This window comes from Schistocerca piceifrons, chromosome X, assembly GCF_021461385.2.
Source record: "Schistocerca piceifrons isolate TAMUIC-IGC-003096 chromosome X, iqSchPice1.1, whole genome shotgun sequence".
Taxonomy (NCBI): domain Eukaryota; kingdom Metazoa; phylum Arthropoda; class Insecta; order Orthoptera; family Acrididae; genus Schistocerca; species Schistocerca piceifrons.
Window position 1 is genome coordinate 170046269 of NC_060149.1, and position 25395 is coordinate 170071663.

At 38.5% G+C, this 25395-nt stretch overlaps 1 protein-coding gene across 1 annotated transcript in view; it reads right to left on the bottom strand.

The window, feature by feature from the left end:
- The window catches only part of LOC124723043 (E3 ubiquitin-protein ligase HERC2), an 819840-nt gene that overhangs the window by 436418 nt on the left and 358027 nt on the right, over positions 1-25395 (bottom strand). Inside the window, exons 36-40 of the mRNA XM_047248222.1 lie at positions 19975-20173; positions 12082-12242; positions 6264-6470; positions 1592-1739; positions 1299-1501 (exon numbers count right to left, since the gene is read on the bottom strand). Coding sequence (XP_047104178.1) covers positions 1299-1501; positions 1592-1739; positions 6264-6470; positions 12082-12242; positions 19975-20173 — 918 coding nt within the window. The remainder of the gene's footprint in view (positions 1-1298; positions 1502-1591; positions 1740-6263; positions 6471-12081; positions 12243-19974; positions 20174-25395) is intronic.

The following is a 25395-nucleotide window of genomic DNA, read 5'->3' on the forward strand; positions in this document are numbered from 1 at the left end:
GGCTAAGAAGAACTATTACAACCAAGAAACAGTGTATTGCAGTTGACTGGGCCACCATCATTGACTTGTATCACCATTCTCTACGCTGGCTGACTAGCCTGAGGGATCTGTCAGGTTGAATGCTCAGATGGGCACTGGGTTTCAGGAGTCCATCATACAAAAACAGACATAAACACAAGGACATGGAATGCCCTTCAGAGAATCCTGTGGTGGAAAACAGCATCATCAATGATATCTCAATCATCTGTGCATTAAATAATTGAACAGTGGGAAGATCTAGCACTGCTAAAAACCTAAAGCCTTGAAGAATGAGGAACCAACCTAAGGAGGATTCTAATTAATAAATGGAGCATTGTATAAGAGGAACTATGATCTGAAGGGGTGGTAATGGTTGCTCATCATTCCAGTTCATCTGAGGCCAGTCATCCTAAAATATTTCCACAATGCTCCAACATCTGGCCACCTGGGATCTGTGAAGAGTTGAGACATAATCAGATGCAGGTTTCACTGATCAGGCCTTTACCAATCCCTTAGACAATATGGCAGCCACTTCAAGGAATGCCAACAACAATGGAAGCACAGGCCATAATTACATCTGGAGCATCCGGTACCCATTCCACTTGCAGCAGTGCCATTCCACAGAATTGGAATCAAACTCTTGAGGGTCCTGAAGTCATAAAATGGGAACCTATGAATAATAGTCTGCAGTGACTAGATCACTTGCTACGTTGTCAGCAACGCTTCATAAATTGCAACATTCCTTGCTGAAGTAATCATTCTGAAGCACAGAGCACCCCTTGTGATAATCTGACCATGGGAAAGTTTTCCGATCCAGACTACTATCAAAGATTATTTCATGTTGCGACATCACCCACAAGCTGACTGTTGCTTACCATCTCTAAATGAATGGCCTCACAGAATGCTTTAAGATGTTAGCAGATATGCACATGGTGTGTGTGTGTGTGTGTGTGTGTGTGTGTGTGTGAGAGAGAGAGAGAGAGAGAGAGAGAGAGAGAGAGAGAGAGAGAGAGAGAGAGGGGGGGGGGGGGGGGGTTATCCAAGACCTTTGCTACTTCTTGGGCACATGTACGTCAGCCAGTTATTGCAAAAGGATGTCTGGAATGAACTTTATGCAGACACACTGTCAATCACTAAGCAACTCATGTGTCTGAAAATTGGAATGGATGTTCTCATTTTCAGCAAACAATTCATTGATATTATTCACTACACTGCTTTAAGTGAAATATACGTACGAACCATCAAACCATCAAAGCTGCTTGGCAAAAATTAATACTTACCTGATAATGGAAAAGTGTGCCTTCTGTAAGCATCTCCCCTGCAACTGTCAACTTGTTCAAAAGCATGTTGTTCACTGACTGATTCCACTGTGGCAGACCATGCAACATACGAAGTAGTAATATGCACTCTTCAGCAACTGTGCTTGAATAAGATGCAGTCAATGGAACTCTTATTTTGGTTTGTTGGGTTCCACGTCCAGACTCTAGAAACATTTAACATTTCACTTATCTCCTGTCAAAAATACGTGAAGAAAACTACAATATATACTGCTTCAGAATATTACAGTACATACCAATGTCCTGAAGAACAGGATCTTTTGGACACAGAAGAGCAGTAGAACCCAACAGGCGGAATAATTTGTCAAGCACTGCTGCTTTTTTCTGTGGAATGGTGGTATCCCATGCAGGTAATACAGCTTGAAGTGTTCTTAAGGCTAGGATCTGTAGACAATAATGAAGTCCCGCTTAGCAGCATTTATTAAAATTTAGTTCTCTAAAAGTCTCCATTAATCATTCATTACAGTTTATTCAATATGAGCAAAATATCTCTATATTACTGAACAAACACCTGCTGTTTCCCTTTTTTTCTACTATCATGGCTGTAATTAAGCACTGGTATGTATATTAACATCGCATTCCAACCACTTTCTATAATATCCCTGGACAAATTTCTTTAAAAAAAGCTTACAGCTCTTGTTGCTAGACTCTAAACTACATACTTTTGAGGTTTGTAATCAGGCATCATTGTTTTAAGGAACAGCCAAAAATGACACACAGGTAAGTCTTGAGAGTAGATAACATTCTAAATGTTGTGCTTTTCTTAGAGTCCTTGAATTTGTTGTGACACACAACTGGGACAATGCACAATGTAGGTGCCACTGTCATTAGGTCCACAGCTAAAGCAAAGTGTATTATAAAAATGAAGTAGATTTCTTGATAATCTTGCTTAGCTGTTATTTGTTGTACGTTTACATACAGTTAATGAATCACAATACCAAAGCACCTTCGAATATGTTAGTTGACCTCACACAATACTTTCTTGGCAATTGCATTTACTCTGGGTCTCGGAATACTTCATCAATCTACAAAGACAATTTTGCATTTATTTCTCAGTTGTTCCAAAAAATTCTAGTTATTTCTCCAGTAATCATATTTTTCAAAAACTCTACAGTGAAAACCTCACACATAACTTCAAGGCAAATTTATTCATCACTTTCCATGAACATGTGACACACAATATTCATTATTAACCAATGAACACTAAGATATTATCTTAAATTTTCAAGTATTTACCTTGTACCGGTTTGAAGAACATGTCATTTTTGCACCCATGTGGAAAACGATGAACTTCAACAAATAAACTTCACTTTCTTTCCAATAACTGCTGTGATAATGGGAAAAACAACTGCTCATTCTGAGTTAATCAGGGCTTACTTCCAACCAAGCTGTGTTTCTTTCATTTGGTTATAGCATCAGTATCTCAAACCTATTGACTTTTGAAAACCGTTTGCCTCAGTGCATCACAAAACCTATTACAAAACTTAACATACTACACATAATTGGTTAATCTTGTCCATTATGTTCGGTGAATTACGTTAAACATTCATGAACACAATACTGAAGCTAGGTAATGGCCTCTTGCAATTTAATACTGTAATTTCATATCATTTTTAGGTGATCCTGGAGGGCTCCACTCAAAACCTATCTTTCCCATTATGTGAGAAATGAGTAATGGGAATATCCTGCTATGCTGTAAGAATACACTGTATGCATTATTAATTTTGAAACTTCCTGGCAGATTAAAACCGTGTGCTGGACCAGGACTTGAACCTGGGAATTTTGCCATTCACGTGCAATTGCTAGAGATCCTGTGATGACTACGAGGAAGATCTAAGTATCTGATTTTGCTCTGATCATGTTTTCTGCATGAATATGTACTAATAGCAGTTAGTTATTAATCAATGTGTTGGCTCAAATGACATCTTCTGCTGGATCAGAAGTCACCCAGTCTTCTTATGGCATGTTGAGCACAACTTTGCCCTGTGAATAGTCATGCTGGTTATAAGACTGTAAGCATAGGCCTTCTATCATGAATCACTGAATCACGATATGTAAGCCATTTTTGTATGATCATCCTGTACAAGAATAAGAGAGGACCATACAATCCCAACGTTGGAAAGGACCCACACTGATAAACAATAGTCAAGGATTTCTTGAATAAAGTTTCTGTAAGTGATCTCTTTTTCTATAAAATTACAATTCCTTACAATTTTTCCAAATATTCAGAATTTATTCAGTGGGTTCCAAATGGTTAAATTTATTTTGTTATTTAACTTTAAACTGCTGTGTTCCCTGGCTACCATCAATACAATTGCGTACCGCAGGTTGCCACAGTTCTGGGCTGCTAACGATACTTCCTCTGGAGGTCAAATGAAAACATGCTGCATAAACAGACAGATGCCAGGTTGTTTTCAATTGAACTTCCTGCAGGCACCACAGTACCCTGTTATACCAGCTTTGCCACAAATAATGCTGCCATAGTGGCACTACATCACTTATGCGAGTTACTTGTCTCCACCAGTATCCTTCTGCTGAGTGAGTATTTAGGCCATCACCTGATCGATCTGCAGCCAGTTCACACTCCAGGCTTACACTGGCTGCACCTCGCAGCTCATCAATCGGAGCTCACACAGCTGAGCCAATGAGGAGTATTTCCATACTGTGTCCATGTGTCCTTGAGCTACCACCTCCACTGACCTCGTCTAAACTGTCCTTGAGGTGCCACCTTGCTGAACCTCATTTCTGCCATCCTCTAGCTCACCACCTTCATTGGAATCTATCTTCAGCCCACCTATGAGCAACTTACTGTTCTCCACTGGCCATGACCTCGCAGACTTCATTTGTACAAGAATATTCCAGTGCAACCTAGGTAATTGATTTTCAGCATGAACCACATAGTGGATCCGTAACACCTTGCAGGAGCTCTGGCAGTTTTTGCCTTCTTCTGGAACCCAAGAACACTCCTCTAGTAAACTGGTCACCCAGCGCCAAAGAGCTGATCGATTATCATGAAAATTATCACAATATAAAAACACAGTTGAAGGTCAAAAACAGTTGTGCACTAATAATGTATGAGACATAATTTCTTAATAATGCTAGTGCTCTAGTTTCTTTTTTGTGGATTATGTATATCCACTGTGAACTTACGATTTCACTGCTACTCATTTCTAGTTTCAACCAGATGTTTGTTTAAAGTACCATTTACATATTAGTAAAATTAATAACTGAGAGCAGTTATAGGACTTTGTCCAGTTGCATATCATTATGCAAACTGTCATTTTTGACTGCAAAATGTGTGAAAATGAGTGCCCCAAGAGAATGGCCGGTTTCATTCATGCTTTTTATGACAACTCTTGAGGCCTTTTCGTGTTGATTCTGAGCAATGGTGCATCCAAAATGTTTTCCTTGGCCACCCATAACAAAACTCCATGATTTTAATGCTGGATATCACAGTTCTGACCTCTGTTGTGGAAGCATTGTGAGAAAGGGTGAGATGTGGGTAAGGGGAGGTGTGACATGGTGTGACATGTCCAAGTGACGTGTTGCTGAGCCCAAGGGTCATGTTGCAGGGTGCCACGCTATTGCACCACTACAGAGGAAGGTCATAGGCACCTCTGAGATAAATTTTGAATTTTTGCATCATAATGAGAGAAAATTAAGGGGTTTCAAAAAACTTACCCTCTAATTTTTTGGTGCAATTTAACTAAGTATGTGAAAAAAGTAAAATTTCTAAAGATGCTTAGTCTGGTGTACAAATATAAAGAACTGGCACTTAGTAGCAATGAGCACTAAAAGGAGCTAACTATGGGTAAAGCCAGCCGAGTATTTATACACTACTAAGATCTGATGGGCATCCGAAATACATAAAATAATGAATAGGCCAAGCTATCAAACACAAGGAAAATGTAATAAATTATGCTCGGCACAGCTATTCCACAAAATAAGAGTAACTAAAGTGGGTGAACTTAATACATACGAAAAAGTCAAGAAATTAAAATGACCTGCTGGCCACAGAAAACAGAAAAGGAAGATTATGGGTTAACATGTTGACTACAAAGTCATTAGAACTGGAGCACAAACTCAGATTGGGAAAGCATTAGCAGATAAATTGGGCATGTCCACTTAACGGGAGTCAACATGGCATTTGTCTAAAGTGATTCAGGGAAATCATAGAAAGCCTAGATCTGCGTAACTGAACAAATATTTCAATCATCATCCTTCTGAATGTTAATCTGGGGTCTTAACCAATGTTGTGTCTCACTCAGTACTGCAAACAGATAGACAAAAACTGATTATTTTTCTCTTCCCTACAAAAGCACATAGCAAACTAACTAAGAAAAAATGAAGTATGAAGGTTGCTGCAAGTGGTGCAGCTGGATGCTGGCTACTGCCAACACTTTCCCCTGTTGTACCTCCTCCTACTCATCCTACACCTTTTTTCTATATTTCTTCCATGCTCCACAAAGCTGGTGTGGAGTAGAGTTACCTCTATTAAGGAGGACATTCACCAAAGGCTCAGCTGGTAATTGACTATTTCTATATAACTGTCTTCTATTTGGTGAGTAGTAATCAATTCACATAAAGATTTTTATAATTGCATTCTGCATTTCCCACTGTCATAATTATACATAATCATGGATATTCTCTCAACAGTTACTTACATTCGATGAAAAACTACAATCAAGCACATGCTGAACTTGTCTCACATATACACTCCCAATTAGCGTTGTATCAACTTCAACAATCAGGTTTGCATTCACTTTTCAAGTCGAACTTTATTTACATGAGCATTCACTGAAATGGTTGACCATTTGCAGTTATAAATTTAATCCAATGAAGTAGGAGACAATGACTAACCCAAATGCTAGTCACTAAGTTACTGTAACAGGAAGGAATTAAACTGACCTGTTTATGCAAAGTCACGTTGATGCTTCTGTCCTGCGCTCCTGCTATGGACAGCAGAAGGCTTATCCAAGGTGGTGAGCTGAGAGCTAAGCACATGGAATTCGACACTGCAATAGCACGAACGAAACCCAATGATGCCCATTCCGAGTAATGCGTGACAGCGAGGATCTGAGGCTGTGTTGGTGTCTCTGACATTCTGTTGCCAAGCTGTATAAACAGAGGTATGCTTTAATAAGAAACATGAATTATTGTTCACAAGTTCTGGGAACAACATGAAGACATGTACAGTAATATGAACTATAATTATTCTCCAGCAAAACGAAGAGTAATCCTATTAAGCCTACCAATTTTTCCAAATGTGTGTCTAGCACTTTCTGGAATGACACCTTATATGATCAGTCAGTTGTACCAAAAGGAAACTTCACATGAGAAAACTAGAAAGATCTGAGATGAAATTGCGGAACATTACTTACATTCAGGGGGCAAAATTTCATTACTGACAATAAGTACATTTAAAATACAAGACACTGCGATAACTTTGGGAACTAATAGCCCCTTCCTTGTGGAAACTTAAAATGTAAGGGCACATCCGTCAGACCACAGTACGACACACATCCACCTGTAGTGTAGACAGCACCCATAATTATTTTGATTCTGAATATTTATTTGAATTTTTTACACTTGTTTGGGAACTAGCACAGTGTCACTGTTGTAAATGCTGTTTCATTTATGAGTTGTTGAAAGAAATCAATATTTCTACACCTGTCACAACTTCGTTCACAAAATTTTTACCTTCCTCCTCGTAACACAGCTGCGTGTTAACCTCAATCACATTCACTTAGCCTTGCAGTTGCCAGTCAACAGTGTGGATATCCACCACACACAATGTTTATGGTATCTACGAGTCTTTGTAACAATAGTGCAAAATGCTGTCTCACAAATTTCCAGTCAGTCATTCCCGAGTTCATAAATTGTCCACCTTTTGCATGCATATCTGTTTCGTCTTCTATAATTTATTACACTATTCTCACACCACATCCTCACACACCATACACAATGTTTATGGTATCTATGAGTCTTTGTAACAATAGTGCAAAATGCTGTCTCACAAATTTCCAGTCAGTCATTCCCGAGTTCATAAATTGTCCACCTTTTGCATGCATATCTGTTTCGTCTTCTATAATTTATTACACTATTCTCACACCACATCCTCACACACATACTTGTACCTATATAATGAACCCAATTTGCTGTGGACTTCAGCTGCATTATAGCCCTCTGCATAACAAAACTGAACCATCCTCACAGCTGAGCTCCTACAAAATAGGCCAGCTGTACTGAGGGCAAATGGGATGCCTGTCATTTCGGACAAGTCTCCATCACCTTCCACATCACTGCTGATATCGCAATGCTATTGCAGGTCGGATAGAAAAAGAAGAAAAAATGTTTGTACCACCTTTTCATATAAATTTATCAGAATTATTCTGAATTTCTTTAATCTTTTCCTATTATACAACTTGGTGAGGATATGAAACATTACTGCAAGTTATTTCACACACATTCATCCAACACTGAAGATATTTAGCTCTGTTACCATTTTCTATAGCACTAGGACAAGTATTCTGTTTGTCACAGCAAAGTTCTGAGTTTCCTGTGCAGCTAGTAGTTTGCATTACATTAGGACAATTACTTCAACAACTCTACTTTTGATACTGACTTGTGTGTTCAACCAAAACAGTCTTTTCCAGTTTGATATAATGGGAATATAGGCACCTCTTTTGTTCCCTGTGCCAAAATTTCAAGGTATGCACTTTGTCCAATGTTACATTATTTCCATTCATAAAGTACCACATGTACATTTGTTTGGTGTATTGTGTTTCATGCACCTGTAAGATCAGTTCTCAAATTTGTATCAGAGGTTAAAAAAGAACTACTTAAAATCGGATTTTTTTCAGGATTCAATTAATTTTGAATTTAATGTAATAATTTTATGTCTAGTTTTTTTCTAACTGTAGCAATGTTTACTGATAAATACAGGTGTACTCAAAGATGATGCCTCTACTATTTGATGGTTTCTTACCTTCAGTCCTAAATTATTTACAGCTATCAAAATAATATATTTTTTTGTGCTTGGTGGTGACAGTTATAGTTATCTTGTAGAACATGCATGTTTCAATACATTTCTTGGGTATTCCCCATACGGTAAGGGAGACAACAAATATTTCTATGAATGAAGCATTCTTCAGAGAACTGCCGAATCACCGTGGCTGAATATATGATGTTTTGACAATAGACATAGTTGTTACCATCAAGGACATTGATGGGATGATACCAGAAACCCACACCACTCAAACTTCATACAAATGGGCATCCCCACATTTTGTCTGTGGCAGAAAACTGGATATTCTGTTCATGAAAAAGGTCACATTTATGAACCTCCAAGAGCTGCTGATACAATACTTCTTTATTAGATATAACTTTTGAACAAAATGATCATCATCAGGAAACATAAAATTATTCATAGCAGTCAGTGTGTTATCATTCTTCCTGTGATGGAAAAAAAAACCCACAATGTGTAACTGTTGTCAGAAGTAAAATGCATAAATACAGTTAAAGAATCTTAGCACATTGTCCATATTCAAGTTTACTGCCGACATATGGAGTGCTCTCTAGATACTCATGCCATATGCAAAGTGCAGACCATCATCAGATGGTAGCACTGACTTTTTTACAAGATTTACATTTGTGTCTTCACAAAAAGCTCTCCTTTACATATTACATCCACATCTACATAGATACTCTACAAACCACCATACGGTTCAGAGAAAAACAATTGTCTGTATGCCTCTGTATGAGTCCTAATTTCTCATATCTTATCCCTGTGGTCCTTAGATGCAATGTACATTGTCAGCAGCTGAATCATTCAGCAGCCAGCTTCAAATGGCAGTTCTCTAAATTTTCTCAATAGTGTTTCTCGAAAAGAATGTTGCCTTTCCTCCAGAGATTCCTATTTGAGTTCTCCAAGCATCTCTGTAACACTTACGTGTTGTTTCAACTTACTGGTAACAAATCTAGCAGCTCACCTCTGAGCTGCTTCGATGGCTTCACTCAGTCCAACCTGCTACGGATCCCAAACACTGGAGCAGTACTCAAGAACAGGTTGCACCAGGGGCCTATATGCGGTCTCCTTTACAGGTGAACCATTCTTTCCTAAAATTTTCTCAATAAACAGAAGTCAACTATTTGTTTTCCCCACCACACTTCTCACATGCTTGTTCCATTTCATATTGCTTTTCAATGTTATGCCCAGATATTTAAACGACTTGACTGTGTCAAGCAGGACACTAGTGATACTGTAACCAAACATTAAAGGTTTTTTCTTACTACTCATATGCATTAACTTACATTTTTCCACACTTTGAGCTAACTGCCATTCATCACATTGACTATAAATTTGGTCTAACTCATCTTGTGTCTTCCTACAGTCACTCAACTTTGACACCTTACCATACTCCACAGCATCATCAGCAAACAACCACAGACTACTGCCCACCCTGTCCGCCAAATCATTTATGCATATAGAAAACAACAGTAGTCCTATCACACTTCCCTGAGGCACTCCTGACAATACCCCTGTCTCTGATGAACACTCACTGTCCAGCACAAAATACTGGGTTCTATTATTTAAGACGTCTTCAAGCCATTCACATATCTGTGAACTTATTACATATGCTTGTACGTTTGTTAACAGCCTGCAATGGGGCACCATGTCAAACGCTTTCTGGAAATCTAGAAATATGGAATCTGCATGTTGCCCTCCATCCATAGGTCACAATATATCATGTGACAAAAGGGCAAGCTGTGATGCTTTCTAAAACCACACTGATTTGTGGACATAAGCTTCCCAATCTCAAGAAATGTTAATATTATGCTCTTTAAAACACCTTTACATTCAAATTTACAGTTCCACTGCTTCTGCTCATTCAGGGAATACATTGACTTGTGAAGTTTTCTTTCAAATCCAATTTGCTATTCACATTTGGTTCATTTAAGTGTACAAACTGCGTGCTAATAGCAAATTCTGAAATATAATAGATGCTTAATACACCCCAATATAAGGAATTACTTACTGAAAAAGTTGTCAACAGTTCAATGCATTTAACACATTCAATTTACATTTTTCATGATTATACACCATAAATTCATAGTCCCTGTAAAAAACCCATAAGATCAAGTTAAGGGAATATTTTAAGCCATTGTTGGAAGTGGAGAAGTCAGAGAGGAAATGCTGACATAATCAATGAGCAGTGTTGTCAATACAACTTGCAACCTTTAGCTTCACTGTGCAATTATGATACAACTACTGCCAGTCTGCAGCGATAATGGAAACACAAGACAGTTGACACAAAGTGTTCTGGACTGAGCCAATACATGACAAAGGGTCCCAGCCACTACCTTTTCTTGTGTCACTTATAACTCGGTCTCGTTGTTTTGCATGTATTTCTGATGTAGAGTATTCAGGAACAATATCAATCATCAACCTTTTAAATTCAAACATTGAGTCTTGAAAAATATGCTTGATCATAATTGAGGAAATGTCATCCATTTATGGCTAGTGAACTCTTATTGGCTGGGGACTTGTTATATCACCCAATAGTCAGTGCAGCCACCACACCGCACTAACACATGTAAACTGAGCTCACCTACTGGATGTGTGGAGAGGGGCAGTGGCCCTTCAGTGATGGGAGGGCTGGTAGGGGTGGTAGCATTTTGTGAAGTGCTGAAAATATACTTTTCATGTAGATGATGTGCTACAACAGAGACGCCACATGGAAATGGAACAAGGGTTTTGTGCTAGCACATTTTAAAGACTTTCGTGTTCGAATATGACACGATAAGTTGCAACCTCAACAAACGCTATTTATGTTTTGCACCACACAAACTACACACCATAGATCATAAATATTGGCAGCAGTGATAGAGGGCATCATGCGAAACTGTAGCACCTGAGTTTTCTTCCAAATTTACATTTCACACAGTGTGCAGAAACTCACTGAGCCAAGTTATAATAAGCTTATAACATCAATTGGGGAAGTTAAATCATTTTTTCACATCTCTGTTTCTCTCATAAAGCCTAAAATAACACTTTAACAGTGATGAGCTTGTAAGAAAAGCATTACACAATAACCGCAGTGGTGACAAAGTATATCATTAAGCAGATGTCTGCATTTATACTTATGGTTTAATCACGTAGCTGTCGTGACATTTTTGCTTTAATTAAACATATTCATTTATTATTATTATTATTATTATTATTATTATTATTATTATTATTACTTTGGAGTGAGCATGAATGACGATCTCTCAAAACGCATGTTTTGAATGTATAATTTGTGGTCGTATCACGTCGGAAAACAGCTCGATTACCTTGTACCCAGATACCAATTTCAATTTTTTGACGAGTTTTATTTGCTGTTACACATTTGTGATTTTTTAAAAACTAGTAAAATTCATTATCCAAATTAATTTTATAGTACATTTCATTTCCTTCACTTAGACAGATTTTATACAAAGCATTGGACAGCACTGTGATTTTTAATCATACGTTGTTTTTGTTCATATTTTTGGAGGCTTTAACATCTTCCTTGATTCTGCATTTTCTTCAATTTTGCGTTTTTTAAGTCTGGACCACACGAAAATGTAAAATAGGGGTTTCACTGTAATGACTAAATAAACAATCAATTAATAATATATTACTCATCAGTAGGTACATTACTATTTGTATGCAAGGAAATAAATAATAATTCTGAAGACTTACCAGTACAATGTCCCTCAAAAGAGAAGCCAGTATTCTGGTTGCAGATTCTTGCACATTATTTCCTTCAATTCCACAAGAAATTGCTACTGTTCTAAGCAGAGTTATGGTTGCTTGCTTCAAAAGTCTTGTTGGTTGTATTGCCTTGCCAGTTACCCTCAATACTAGAAAAAGAAAAATTATACACTATATGTTAAGTTCTTTTCAATTTAAAAGAGCACATCATAATTACTACTTTTTAAGTTCTAACTGTGTGTGTGTGTGTGTGTGTGTGTGTGTGTGTGTGTGTGTGTGTAATTTGAAACAATGAAATAGCTACCTGTCTTAAAATTCTCTGTTTTGCACCATTTACAGACAATGGAAAATTATCCACATTGGTGAAGATTTATACAGTCAGCTCCTTCATTTTCAACAGATATTAAATGAATTCAAACACCAGTCCAGATAGTCACATGTGTTAGCACGCCACTTCTGGGATTCAAGGAGTCATGTTGGCCACAGACTGAATCCACCTGGTGCATTAATGACCAAGGCCAATGTGCTGGCCTGCCTGGGTGTGGTTTTTAGGCAGTTTCCCCCACATATATGACTAAGTGAATACCAGGCTGGTACCCACATCCTGTTTCAATTACAAAATTTGCAAACATCTCAAAAATGCATACACAGTTTCATAGGGGATAATATGAAATGCAGACAGATGGGGAACACAGATTCTGTTGAGGGGACCGGGGGGTGGGCGGTGGGGGGTGGAGGACAGGAAGTGCATCTGGCCGCTCTTTACCACTAACACTGCCAAATCCAAAATAAAAGTCCATGACAGGAAAGAGAAGACAGGAAGAAGAAATGCATTCAAACAATGCTGTTGCTGTGACCACCAAAAGATACGAGCCAGAATCATACACAAAGAGAATGCCACATGGCAAGGCCAGCCTACAGAGAGGCACAACACAGTTATTGTCAGACAATATAGATGGTGTCCACAACACAGTGTGTGCTATGATTCCACCTTATGCCACCCAAACATTTCCCAGCTGCACATGCATCTGTCAAAAGCAGGTATAAGCAGATGCACAGGTCCATTCCGTAAGTTAGTTTGTCAGTATCAACTGTGCCTCAAAACAACGTCAGGCCTAATCTACACTGCTATCCAGCGGAGCCCAACTGGACATTATACTAGTTAAATTAGTCATCATTCACTGGATTCAGGACTAGACCAGTGTTAAAAGATTGATCAGTGCAACTGAACATTTAACTACATTGGCATGCATCAACTTCATACTCAAGTAATGTACAATTTATATTAATACATTATTGGAAATTGTTGCTAATCTGTATTCCAATCATTTATGCCATAGTATGCCTAAACCTATTTGGATCTGTGACAAAGCCATATAGTTGCACCATGCAATAACATTGCTGTGGTTAGGCTTTGCACCTACCCAGCCAGCAATCACCATTACATCCGAGGGAAGTAATTACGTAACCCATAGGGACCTGGCCCCACCCATGAACCATTGACCTTGCCGTTGGTGGGGAGGCTTGCGTCCTCAGCGATACAGATAGCCATACCGTAGGTCCAACCACAACGGACGGGTATCTGTTGAGAGGCCAGACAAATGTGTGGTTCCTGAAGAGGGGCAGCAGCCTTTTCAGTAGTTGCAGGGGGCAACAGTCTGGATGATTGACTGATCTGGCCTTGTAACACTAACCAAAACGGCCTTGCTGTGCTGGTACTGCGAACGGCTGAAAGCAAGGGGAAACTACAGCCGTAATTTTTCCCAAGGGCATGCAGCTTTACTGTATGGTTAAATGATGATGGCATCCTCTTGGGTAAAACATTCCGGAGGTAAAATAGTCCCCCATTCGGATCTCCGGGTGGGGACTACTCAAGAGGATGTCGTTATCAGGAGAAAGAAAACTGCCGTTCTACGGGTCAGAGAGTGGAATGTCAGATCCCTTAATCGGGCAGGTAGGTTAGAAAATTTAAAAAGGGAAATGGATAGGTTAAAGTTAGATATAGTGGGAATTAGTGAAGTTCGGTGGCAGGAGGAACAAGACTTCTAGTCAGGTGACTACAGGGTTATAAACACAAAATCAAATAGGGGTAATGCAGGAGCAGGTTTAATAATGAATAGGAAAATAGGAATGCGGGTAAGCTACTATGAACAGCATAGTGAACACATTATTGTGGCCAAGACAGATACGAAGCTCACGCCTACCACAATAGTACAATTTTATATGCCTACTAGCTCAGCAGATGAAGAAGAAATTGAAGAAATGTACGATGAAATAAAAGAAATTATTCAGATAGTGAAGGGAGACGAAAATTTAATAGTCATGGGTGACTGGAATTCGTCAGTGGGAAAAGGGAGAGAAGAAACATAGTAGGTGAATACGGATTGGGGGTAAGAAACAAAAGATGAAGCCACCTGGTAGAATTTTGCACAGACCACAACCTAATCATAGCTAACACTTGGTTCAAGAATCATAAAAGAAGATTGTATACATGGAAGAAGCCTGGAGATACTGACAGGTTTCAGATAGATTATATAATGGTAAGACAGAGATTTAGGAACCAGGTTTTAAATTGTAAGACATTTCCAGGGGCAGATGTGGACTCTGAGCACAATCTATTGGTTATGACCTGTAGATTAAAACTGAAGAAACTGCAAAAAGGTGGGATTTTTAAGGAGATGGGACCTGGATAAACTGACTAAACCAGAGGTTGTACAGCGTTTCAGGGAGAGCATAAGGGAACAAGTGACAGGAATGGGGGAAAGAAATACAGTTGAGGAAGAATGGGTAGCTTTGAGGGATGAAGTGGTGAAGGCAGCAGAGGATCAAGTAGGTAAAAAGACGAGGACTAGTAGAAATCCTTGGGAAACAGAAGAGATACTGAATTTAATTGATGAAAGGAGAAAATACAAAAATGCAGTAAGTGAAGCAGGCAAAAAGGAATACAAACGTCTCAAAAATGAGATCGACAGGAAGTGCAAAATGGCTAAGCAGGGATGGCTAGAGGACAAATGTAAGGATGTAGAGGCTTATCTCACTAGGGGTTAGATAGATACTGCCTACAGGAAAATTAAAGAGACCTTTGGAGAAAAGAGAACCACTTGTATGAATATAAAGAGCGCAGATGGAAACCCAGTTCTAAGCAAAGAAGGGAAAGCAGAAAGGTGGAAGGAGTGTATAGAGGGTTTATACAAGGGCGATGTACTTGAAGGCAATATTATGGAAATGGAAGAGGATGTAGATGAAGATGAAATGGGAGATATGATACTGCGTGAAGAGTTTGACAGAGCACTGAAAGACCTTAGTCGAAGCAAAGCTCCAGGAATAGACAATATTCCATTAGAACTACTGACAGCCTTGGGAGAGCCAGTCCTGACAAAACTCTACAATCTGGTGAGCAAGATGTATGAGACAGGCGAAATACCCTCTGACTTCAAGAAGAATATAATAATTCGAATCCCAAAGAAAGCAGGTGTTGACAGATGTGAAAATTCCCGAACTATCAGTTTAATAAGTCACGGCTGCAAAATACTAACACGAATTCTTTACAGACGAATGGAAAAACTAGCAGAAGCCGACCTTGGGGAAGATCAGTTTGGATTCCGTAGAAATATCGGAACACGTGAGGCAATACTGACCCTACAACTTATCTTAGAAGCTAGATTAAGGAAAGGCAAACCTACATTCCCAGCATTTGTAGACTTAGAGAAAGCTTTTGACAATGTTGACTGGAATACTCTCTTTCAAATTCTGAAGGTGGCAGGGTAAAATTCAGGGAGCGAAAAGCTATTTACAATTTGTACAGAAACCAGACGGCAGTTATAAGAGTCGAGGGGCATGAAAGGGAAGCAGTGGTTGGGAAGGGAGTGAGACAGGGTTGTAGCCTCTCACCAATGTTATTCAATCTCTATATTGAGCAAGCAGTGAAGGAAACAAAAAACAAAAAAAAAAAAAACAAAAAAAAAAAAAACAAAAAAAAAAAAACAAAAAACAAAAAAAAAAAAAAAAAAAGACAAAATTGGAGTAGGTATTAAAATCCATGGAGAAGAAATAAAAACTTTGAGGTTCGCCGATGACATTGTAATTCTGTCAGAGACAGCAAAGGACTTGGAAGAGCAGTTGAACGGAATGGATAGTTTCTTGAAAGGAGGATATAAGATGAACATCAACAAAAGCAAAACAAGGATAATGGAATGTAGTCAAATTAAATCGGGTGATGCTGAGGGAATTAGATTAGGAAATGAGACACTTACAGTAGTAAAGGAGTTTTGCTATTTGGGGAGCAAAACAACTAATTATGGCCGAAGTAGAGAGGATATAAAATGTAGACTGGCAATGGCAAGGAAAGCATTTCTGAAGAAGAGAAGTTTGTTAACATCGAGTATAGGTTTAAGTGTCAGGAAGTCATTTCTGAAAGTATTTGTATGGAGTGTAGCCATGTATGGAAGTGAAACATGGACGATAAATAGTTTGGACAAGAAGAGAATAGAAGCTTTTGAAATGTGGTGCTACAGAAGAATGCTGAAGATTAGATGGGTAGATCATATAACTAATGAGGAAGTATTGAATAGGATTGGGGAGAGGAGAAGTTTGTGGCACAACTTGACTAGAAGAAGGGATCGGTTGGTAGGACATGTTCTGAGGCATCAAGGGATCACCAATTTAGAATTGGAGGGCAGCGTGGAGGGTAAAAATCGTAGAGGGAGACCAAGAGATGAATACACTAAGCAGTCATAAGGATGTAGCTTGCAGTAGGTACTGGGAGATGAAGAAGCTTGCACAGGATAGAGTAGCATGGAGAGCTGCATCAAACCAGTCTCAGAACTGCAGACCACCACAACAACAACAAAGGGACCTGATTATCCACACATATGTGTAACTTGGCCATGATCTGCCAGCCACCAGACAGTATCCCATGTGCCAACAGAGGTCACTGGCCCCATATACCTATTCTCCTCCATGAGCCAAGTGACTGAAAATATTGCCTACAGTATCCTGGGATCCAGGCTGTATTTAGGCTGGTGCTCGAGTCAGGAAGAGCAGTCCACTCAGAGTGGGCTTCCTGGATCAAACACTGAGTGCAGTAGCATTCTATCAATCAGGAACTCACTTTCGAGCCATTACAATAATGACAGTCCATTTCACGTCAGTGATCAGTTAGTGGACTGTGTTTGGTTGATCATACTGGGACTTCGAAATGGAATCGTCCTCCTGAGACTTTAACTCGTACTGTGTCAAAACTTGTAAAAATTGGCTGACACAGCGCAAAGTGTATTTACTAGTTAGTAATATTGCTAGCAGTGTTTTTCTTCCTAAAGGCCTTCAGCCTTTAGACACTACAAATGTTTATTTGTTCTTCCAAGAAATGATGTCTTTGTCAAGTGAGTAATTCTTATAATGTACTAAAACACATGTCAGACAAGACATATTCTCTCTTATTAAATAGACTTTGTTCTACCATATATACATGAAAATTTCTTGCCTGCCAAACCAGGTGGACACAAAAAAAGTCACCTCCATAACTGCAAGGAGTTCTCTTCCTGAAATTTGACATGAAGTACATTTGGTGAATACAACAGCTGTAATTGTCTTTAAAAGGAACCACCTGAAGGGCATCCAAAAACTGCAAACCAGAGAAGGAAACATCAATGAAGTGTGCTATATGGTACTGGATAGTCAGTCATTAAAAGAAATGTAAAAACTAATCTTTCAACAACATCCAGATTGTTTAAAGAAGAATCCAACTCATTTGTGCATGTGCTGCTCCAGCACTTCATGCCTGAAGCAAAATGAAATCATAGCAGAAAGTGTAATCTTGTGGCCCTGCACCAAAAAAGACAAAGTCAAAAGGGGTTGTTCTTTCCTACTGATTACCTTGAAAGGGAAAAAACAATTACTTGTGATTAATGTGGACATCTTCTGGACCAACTGCATTAAAATTATGGGTATCAGAAAGGTTTAAAATGTGTTTCTTGTGAATAAAATCATAGAAGTCTTCTCTGTCTTAGCAGCTGCAGTTTCTCACAAACTTACTGAATCCATTTTTTGATACAATGGAGTATGCAAGCCACTTTATAAGCATTTTCTTCCCATTGAGGTGGGAAGTTTACAATGGGACAGAAGCTCTAGGTTTGAACAAGTAGAAGGTGGTTCTGAGGACATTATGAAGTCCATACGATAATGTAGTGCATGCTAATATGACGACACTCAACATGGAACCAGATGTAGTGAGTTCGAATTTCAGTGCAAGAAGAATTTTTTATGACCTGCATATGGTTAGCATAAAGAGAGGACAGGTGGTAGTGTGAAGTTCCTGGTCACCAGAGTATATGTCAATGTCTTGGATTAAATGTCAAGCTCCTCTGCAGTATCTCATGAAGTGAAGACATGTGACACTGCTGATGTAACACACACATAATATGGTGTCTTCATGATCAGCAGCCCCATTTGTCCTATTCAAGACAAATGCGAGAACCATGTCTCATCTTTTCACTTTGCTTTCCTTCTACACTCACCCTTATGATGCAAAACACAAAATGGGAAACAAACTCCACTGTGAATTTGCCCTTAAAAGTAATTAGAGATTTCTATGTTATTGTCAAATCTCTTTTATGACTGTGGGACTGAGTTTAAGGTAAACTTGAGTACTTTAATTGTTATAGAAAGTTTTGTAGAAAGGCTAAATCTATTATTTGAATGTTTAACAATGGTGATGTATGCTGAGTCTTCATGCCATGATTCGAGCACAGATAGTTATATGTGATGCAGAATAAAGTCACAAGTTTACACAAGTAGAAAGGACATTTTACACATGTAGATTATTTAAAAAATATTAATTGGGCCAACGATTTCACATTGCAGAATGTTCAAAATGTGCTTTCTGTAATAGAAGCACACGTCTTCTCCATGTCAGCAGCACATTTAATGTTCACTATTTCACATTCTATATATTACACAATTTTTTTCTACCAGCCAAAATATAGGATGAGTTGCAGGAAATTATCATGTTAAGATGGACTTATCAAATAATCCTTTCTTCACTTAAATTATTTCTAATGTTCTGGTCAACAGCATGGTATGAATTCCATTGGGACCAAATGGGCTCTCGTACACCTCTCAAAGAGCTGTACATTGCAAGGATTCTCTCTTTGTTGACATGATCTTCTTACTCATTTCGGAGGGACCTGGCATTCGAGCAGACTTTTCCCACGACATGACTACTACTATGTAGTAACAGGTGCAGGTAGTTTCACAAACAAGGGTTTATTGTTCCAATTACAAATTAGTTTAACTTCAGATCGACAATGACTTGTTACAACCAATAATAAGAACAGAGTATAATTATGCTCCTGAGTCAATTTTGGTTCTGTGTTATCTCTAGGTCTCCATAGTGACCAAGTCTCATGAAATTAGAACTTTGCCATGGTTGGAGCTCCATAGCATGCCACACTACTCTGCAGAGTCTGAGCCCCTGAATGCTCTGGTGTCACCAGCAGGCATCTGATGCCGCCCCCCCCCCCCCCCCCAAACATTTCCAACATACACAACCACACCAATCCAAACAGCCTAATTTTCTCTTACCTATAACTATTATTACTTAAACCTAGTCATTTGCAATTCAGTTCTCAGCCTTATACATATTTCTATAAGCATAAACACGCAATCTCGCAATCTCAGTTCAGCAGTAAGAGTACACATCACCAACTCCCAATTACCACTATGCATATTTGCACCCATATAATGTGCTTTAAAATCTGTGTACCATTGTTGACTGAATGCAGCATCCAAACAGTTTTGTAAGGGTGAAACATTATGCACAGTTTCCTCAATCAGTACAAGCTTGACACACACGTAACAGATTCTCTACAAAAACACACTCACCTGTTTTGCATGCATCTTCACTTGTTTCTGTATCACTTTCTGTATCAACTGGTGTTGGAGGGTCTGCTAATTTCAGGTCATATCTGCCTTCTTTTCCCATACGATAAGAATTAGTAGACCCATTATCCCATTGAACTCTAATCCACCCATCTTCCCCAAGTTCTCCTATCACTCGGCCTTCACCTGGAGGAGGACCATCCTGTAGAATAATTAAACAATAAACACTTTAATAAACACTCTGCAACACTGGTGAATATTAAAAACCCATTGCTGACACTTATATATGAGAAAATGACAATTCCTCATAATTTAATGATCATTTACATAGTATTTTAATGTAACTTTCTAGGATTTAATAAACTCTTTTGATGGATTTCGGTCTAAAAAAATACAAATTTATCTCAGACTTTCTACAAAAACATCTGTATGCACTCAGAATGAATATAATGTGAACACTGTAATTTTTTACAGCAGTGATAATGCACTCTATACATCAATCTTCCAACAATGACATCCTGCAAATAAAATATATCGTCACTAGTGCCATTCAGTAGACAATTCTCCTAAACTTTCCAGATTTATCAGCATACATTAATCTATAAATAAATAAACTAATTATGCAGTGACTAAAGGTCATTTATCCCTCAAATGCATAACAAACACACATAACACATACAATTTTATTTTCAGTCAGTTTTCTTGCTGGTAATAGGTATCTATCTCAATCTTAAGAAGAAGTGGACATGCTGATGGCACTAGGATGGAGGTCAACTGGGCCAAGGCGATGATATGACAAGAAATGTACAAATATTTGGTATAAAAGTATAGAATACAAAACCTTGAAGGTAGACAGAGCCACATCCAGATAGTTTGCAAAGAAAAAGCAATGTCTGTGAAAGCCAAGAATTCAGATTTATGTCCCACTCTAAAACACTGTTTACTGCGTCTTGAAATTCCTGAACAGTGCACACAGTGACAGTCCAGGACCTAGAAAGGTGACATATAAATTTCAAGAGTGAACGTGAGCTAGTGTGCCAAGTTGGTCATACTCTGTATGACAACTGTCGTCGTATGAGCTGTCATTTGACAGAAGTGGGGGCGGTAGCGAGTCACGTGGTGGACGAGCATGGCCGCCCACTGTGGCAATAGCTTTGTTCGTCTGCTAGATGTTGGCATCCTTTAAGTTCTGCTATTGGAGCAGCCGCCATGTATGACAAATTCTGATGTATAGCAGATGACAAAACTCACTTTGAAAGAAAGTGGTCACTTTTCACAATGCTGGAAAACCACTGGGGAGAAAAATGGTGGAAAGGGCTGCCATGACAGACTAGAGAAACTTGTTAAATTCTGAAAATCTGATATATTCTAATAAAATGTAAACCCAGTAAGATACTGGAAAGCCAGTACCACAGAAAAAAGGGAAAATTATGGAGAGTATGAGGGTATAAGTGCGCCCTCAGTGCAATGAATGGTTTTCAAGTTATTCTATGTTAAACAACTTATAAACTGTACGAACTTTAAAAAATTGTAAGTCAGTGACAACTACACCAATTTTCATAAATGAAGTGCCAATGGATAGGTCTTATAGAGATCTATCAGAGAATTAAACCAAAATTGTGATAAACATTAAAAATTTTTACCTGTAGGCCATAATGTGTATCCTGTTCTGAAAAATCAGCAAATTTAGCCAAAAGATTAATTTATATCATACAAGTAGCAGCAGCACTATAGAATAATAATAGTTAGAAAAGTAGAAATAGGTTCTTGATTAGTTGTTTGTATTCACTAACAATATTATCACCAAAAGTAATGTTTTCATGTTAAAGCATAATTTATGTGAAAACCAATGAGCGTACTAAAACTCTAATTTTGGCATTGAAAAGCTGATAAAATTTGGAAGTGATTTCATATATAATACTTGTATATATCAACAGATTTATATGTTTACATGCTCAGAAAGCAAATATACTTGATTTGGCTCATGTGACCTATGAGAGAATATAAATACCCGGCCGCCATCTTGGCTTGAGCAGGCTGATTGAGGCAGTATTCACAAGCAGTCTCTTTGTCAGTTTGAAGGGCAGTTAGTCGGTCGCTTTGTGAAAGTATTGAGCTTTTTCTAAGAGTCTAGTTGTGGACTTAGAAAATTTTCGTGTGTGTTGCCAGTGAACACTTGGAAATATTGTTGAATTTTGGACTTAGAAAATTTTCACACAGTTGCTAGTGAACATTTAGTAATATTTTCGAGCTAGGGACTTAAGAGTATTCTTCTGTCAACTCTGCAATTTTACCAGAGATTTAGAGTGTGGATTTGGACTTGTGATTTTTACCAGTTAGTATCTGAGACCTTTAACTTGACTCTGAAGCAAGGTGGACTTAGGATTTTTCGAGGTTTTGGAGTGAGTGAGGACCTAGCTGAGATACTGCCTGGTTATTTACATTCTTGCTTAGGATACACAGCCATCCTTGGAAGTTTATTAAACATGTTGCTATGGGTCACAAGGAAAATAAATCTAAAAAGTTTGTGAAACTCAAACCTCTGTGAGTTGTGAACTTAATTACACAAATCCCAGCCTTCATTTTTGAATGGAAATTGCAATTTTCTACTGAATAATTTGGGAAAATGTGATGAGTGAATGGTTACTCCCTAGAAGTTAATGCAGTCACACTTCAGAAAAATCCAAATTTTCACTGTGGTCCGTGATTGTGTGTTACTAATTAAAATTTGAGTAAATAATTTGCACAACAGTGTTGGGGCTCAGAGCTGTTTCAGTGAGCTATTGGACACTGACATTCAAACGACATTTTTTCAGTATAGCACTTCAATTTTATGTTTACATTTTCAAGGATTTAGTGGACAGTCAGAACACTCCAATGTAGAAAGAAAGATTAACTCTGGAAATGAAGTCATTACCAGTAGTAGTCTTTGTTCTGGGAATATTCAACCACCAATGTGAGTAGGAGAGTATCTGCAGGGCTTGAAAAGCAAGAGCAAGATACTGACAGAACTGAAGCTGTGGATGTAGGACTAGTAAGCTCAGTGAGCAAGATCACTTCACACAACAAGTAAGAACCCAGGTCCAGTTACATTCTGGCATGCAGTTTTAATCTGCTGTCACACAATTTGTTAAAGTACATCCTCAAATTATTGACAGTGATCAAGAAACACGAGTCCAAGACAACCCACATTAGACTTTTCTCACATGAATTTGATTGCCGACTCCTAGGGTTATCTGACCATGTGTCTGAAAAGCCATCTGTGCTCCACGCCGAACAGCACACCAGCATTATCAATTGATTTTACTCATGTCACGAATTACAACCAACTGAAGGTTGGCTTCACCAGCGGAAAAATCATCATGGTGTTTGGCAAGTGGCTATTTCAGGTGAAAGCTTTTGCTGATGATGTTGCAGGTAGGGAGTTAACTTTAAAAAAAAGGGTCAGAAAAGAAACTGGTATCTGACTACAACAAAGATGAGACTGGGCTAAACTATAAAATGCTCCCTCAAAAAAGCCTTGCCTCAAAGAGTGAAACAGCAACAGGCATGGCACTAGCAAAGGACAATCTGACCACTGGAACATGCAGGAATGCAAGTGGTGACCATAAACCAATGTTTGTAATTAGCAAATCTAAGAAACCAAGAGCCTTCATAAACATACATTTTCAGCAGTTAAAGGTTTATTACAAAGCTCAAGCAAGCGCTTGGATGAATGGTCATTTCTTTAACGAATGGATTTGATGCATTTGTTCTGACTCTTAAAAAATACTCAAAATCCAAGAACCTACCAACCTGTGAACTTATATTGCTACACAACAGCCAAGCCCACCCCACTAAGTCTGAACTTCAAGGTGACATAAAACTATGTTTTTGCTGCCACTAACCCCCCCCCCCCCCCTCCCCCCCCCATCCCCCCATCCAAGCCACCACACCACACCAGACTTCAATAACCTAACCAATGGGTCAGGGTGTTACTGACTGGATAAAAGGACATTATAGAAGGATGTATGTCAACACTTTGTTAGGGTAAACAGAGGAGGGTGTGATGCTTTTTAAGCAATGAAAAGGTTCACCATAAAAGATGCAATTTGCACAGTTGCTCAAGCCTGGGAAGAATTTAAGAACACCACTCCACAAAAATCATGGAAGAAGGTTTCTTCTAGCCTAAACCAAGAACAAGAACTTCCAGAAACTAATGAGTCAGACATTGCAGATTTGGTCACTGCTTTGCAAACTCTTCAGAATGATATCCGGCCTGCGGGTGTAGAAGAACGGCTAACAGAAGTTGGTGTTGATGCTGTTACCAAAGAAGAATTTGAAGATGATTGTTTTGTTGGTCTTGTTTTGCAACAGTATACTTTTGAGTGAGAAGAGTTAGATGATGAGGAAAAGAAAGAACGCAAAAAGATCAGGCACTCTGCAGCAAAGGATGTGTTCAAGTCTGCTCTCAAATATGTGGAACAACAGGCAACCACTACAGCTATGAGCATATTGTGGGCAAGGAAGAGGCATGATGCAGCAAAAAAGTCAAAGTTTAAGAAAGTAAAACAGAAAATATTTTACACTTTTTTAAATATATTTTCAGGGTTTAAAATGTTCTCTTTCCTTTCTCTTTATTACATATGTAATTATTTGCTTATTTTTCATTTTTTACATCATTCTGAGCTCAGTAAATAACTTGTTTCATTCTCCACCAATTATCTGACCTTTTTATCATTTTGACCATCCCCTGGTCCCAGAAGTAATGGTTAATGGAGATAACATCAACGATTCTTGAAAAAAAGGGTATGAATTTTATTCCAGTATTTCTCTTTTTTTTAATTTTTATCCAAGCGATGATATTTGAGTAAAATAACATAAAAGAATGCAGAAACCAATGACAGACAATGTAGAGTTCTGAGATGGGGTGATACAAACAATGTGATAGGGACAAATATGCTTCCCACAAGCAGGCAGAGATACATTTGAAGCAGCTATAGAGATACGCATAGTAACAAGTATACTGTGTAACAGTCACAGTTTGGCTGAAAAATTATATTTTAAAAGTAACTATAAGCACACAAGACCAAAAATTAGTCACTTTCAAGAGCATCTGCATTTTTTTTTCTTTTTTTCCAGGTATGTCAAGTCCAACTGAAGCCACACACTGATGAGTAGATCCTGTAGATTTACCAAATTACAGAGATGCCAATTGTTATGTTACATACACTGTTCCAAACAGTGCCAGAGTTTTCTACGAGATTAAGATCGGGTGACTCGGCAGACCAGTCAAGTTGCAATAGGGTGCCCAAGCATTCGTCAGACTGAGAATGGGTCCGTACAACCCTGTGTATGTGTCTGCTGTCATATTGGACAATGGGAGTCCCCACAACATTCTCAGCACGAAGATGTAGAAGAGGAGATGCTGAAACAAACACCCTG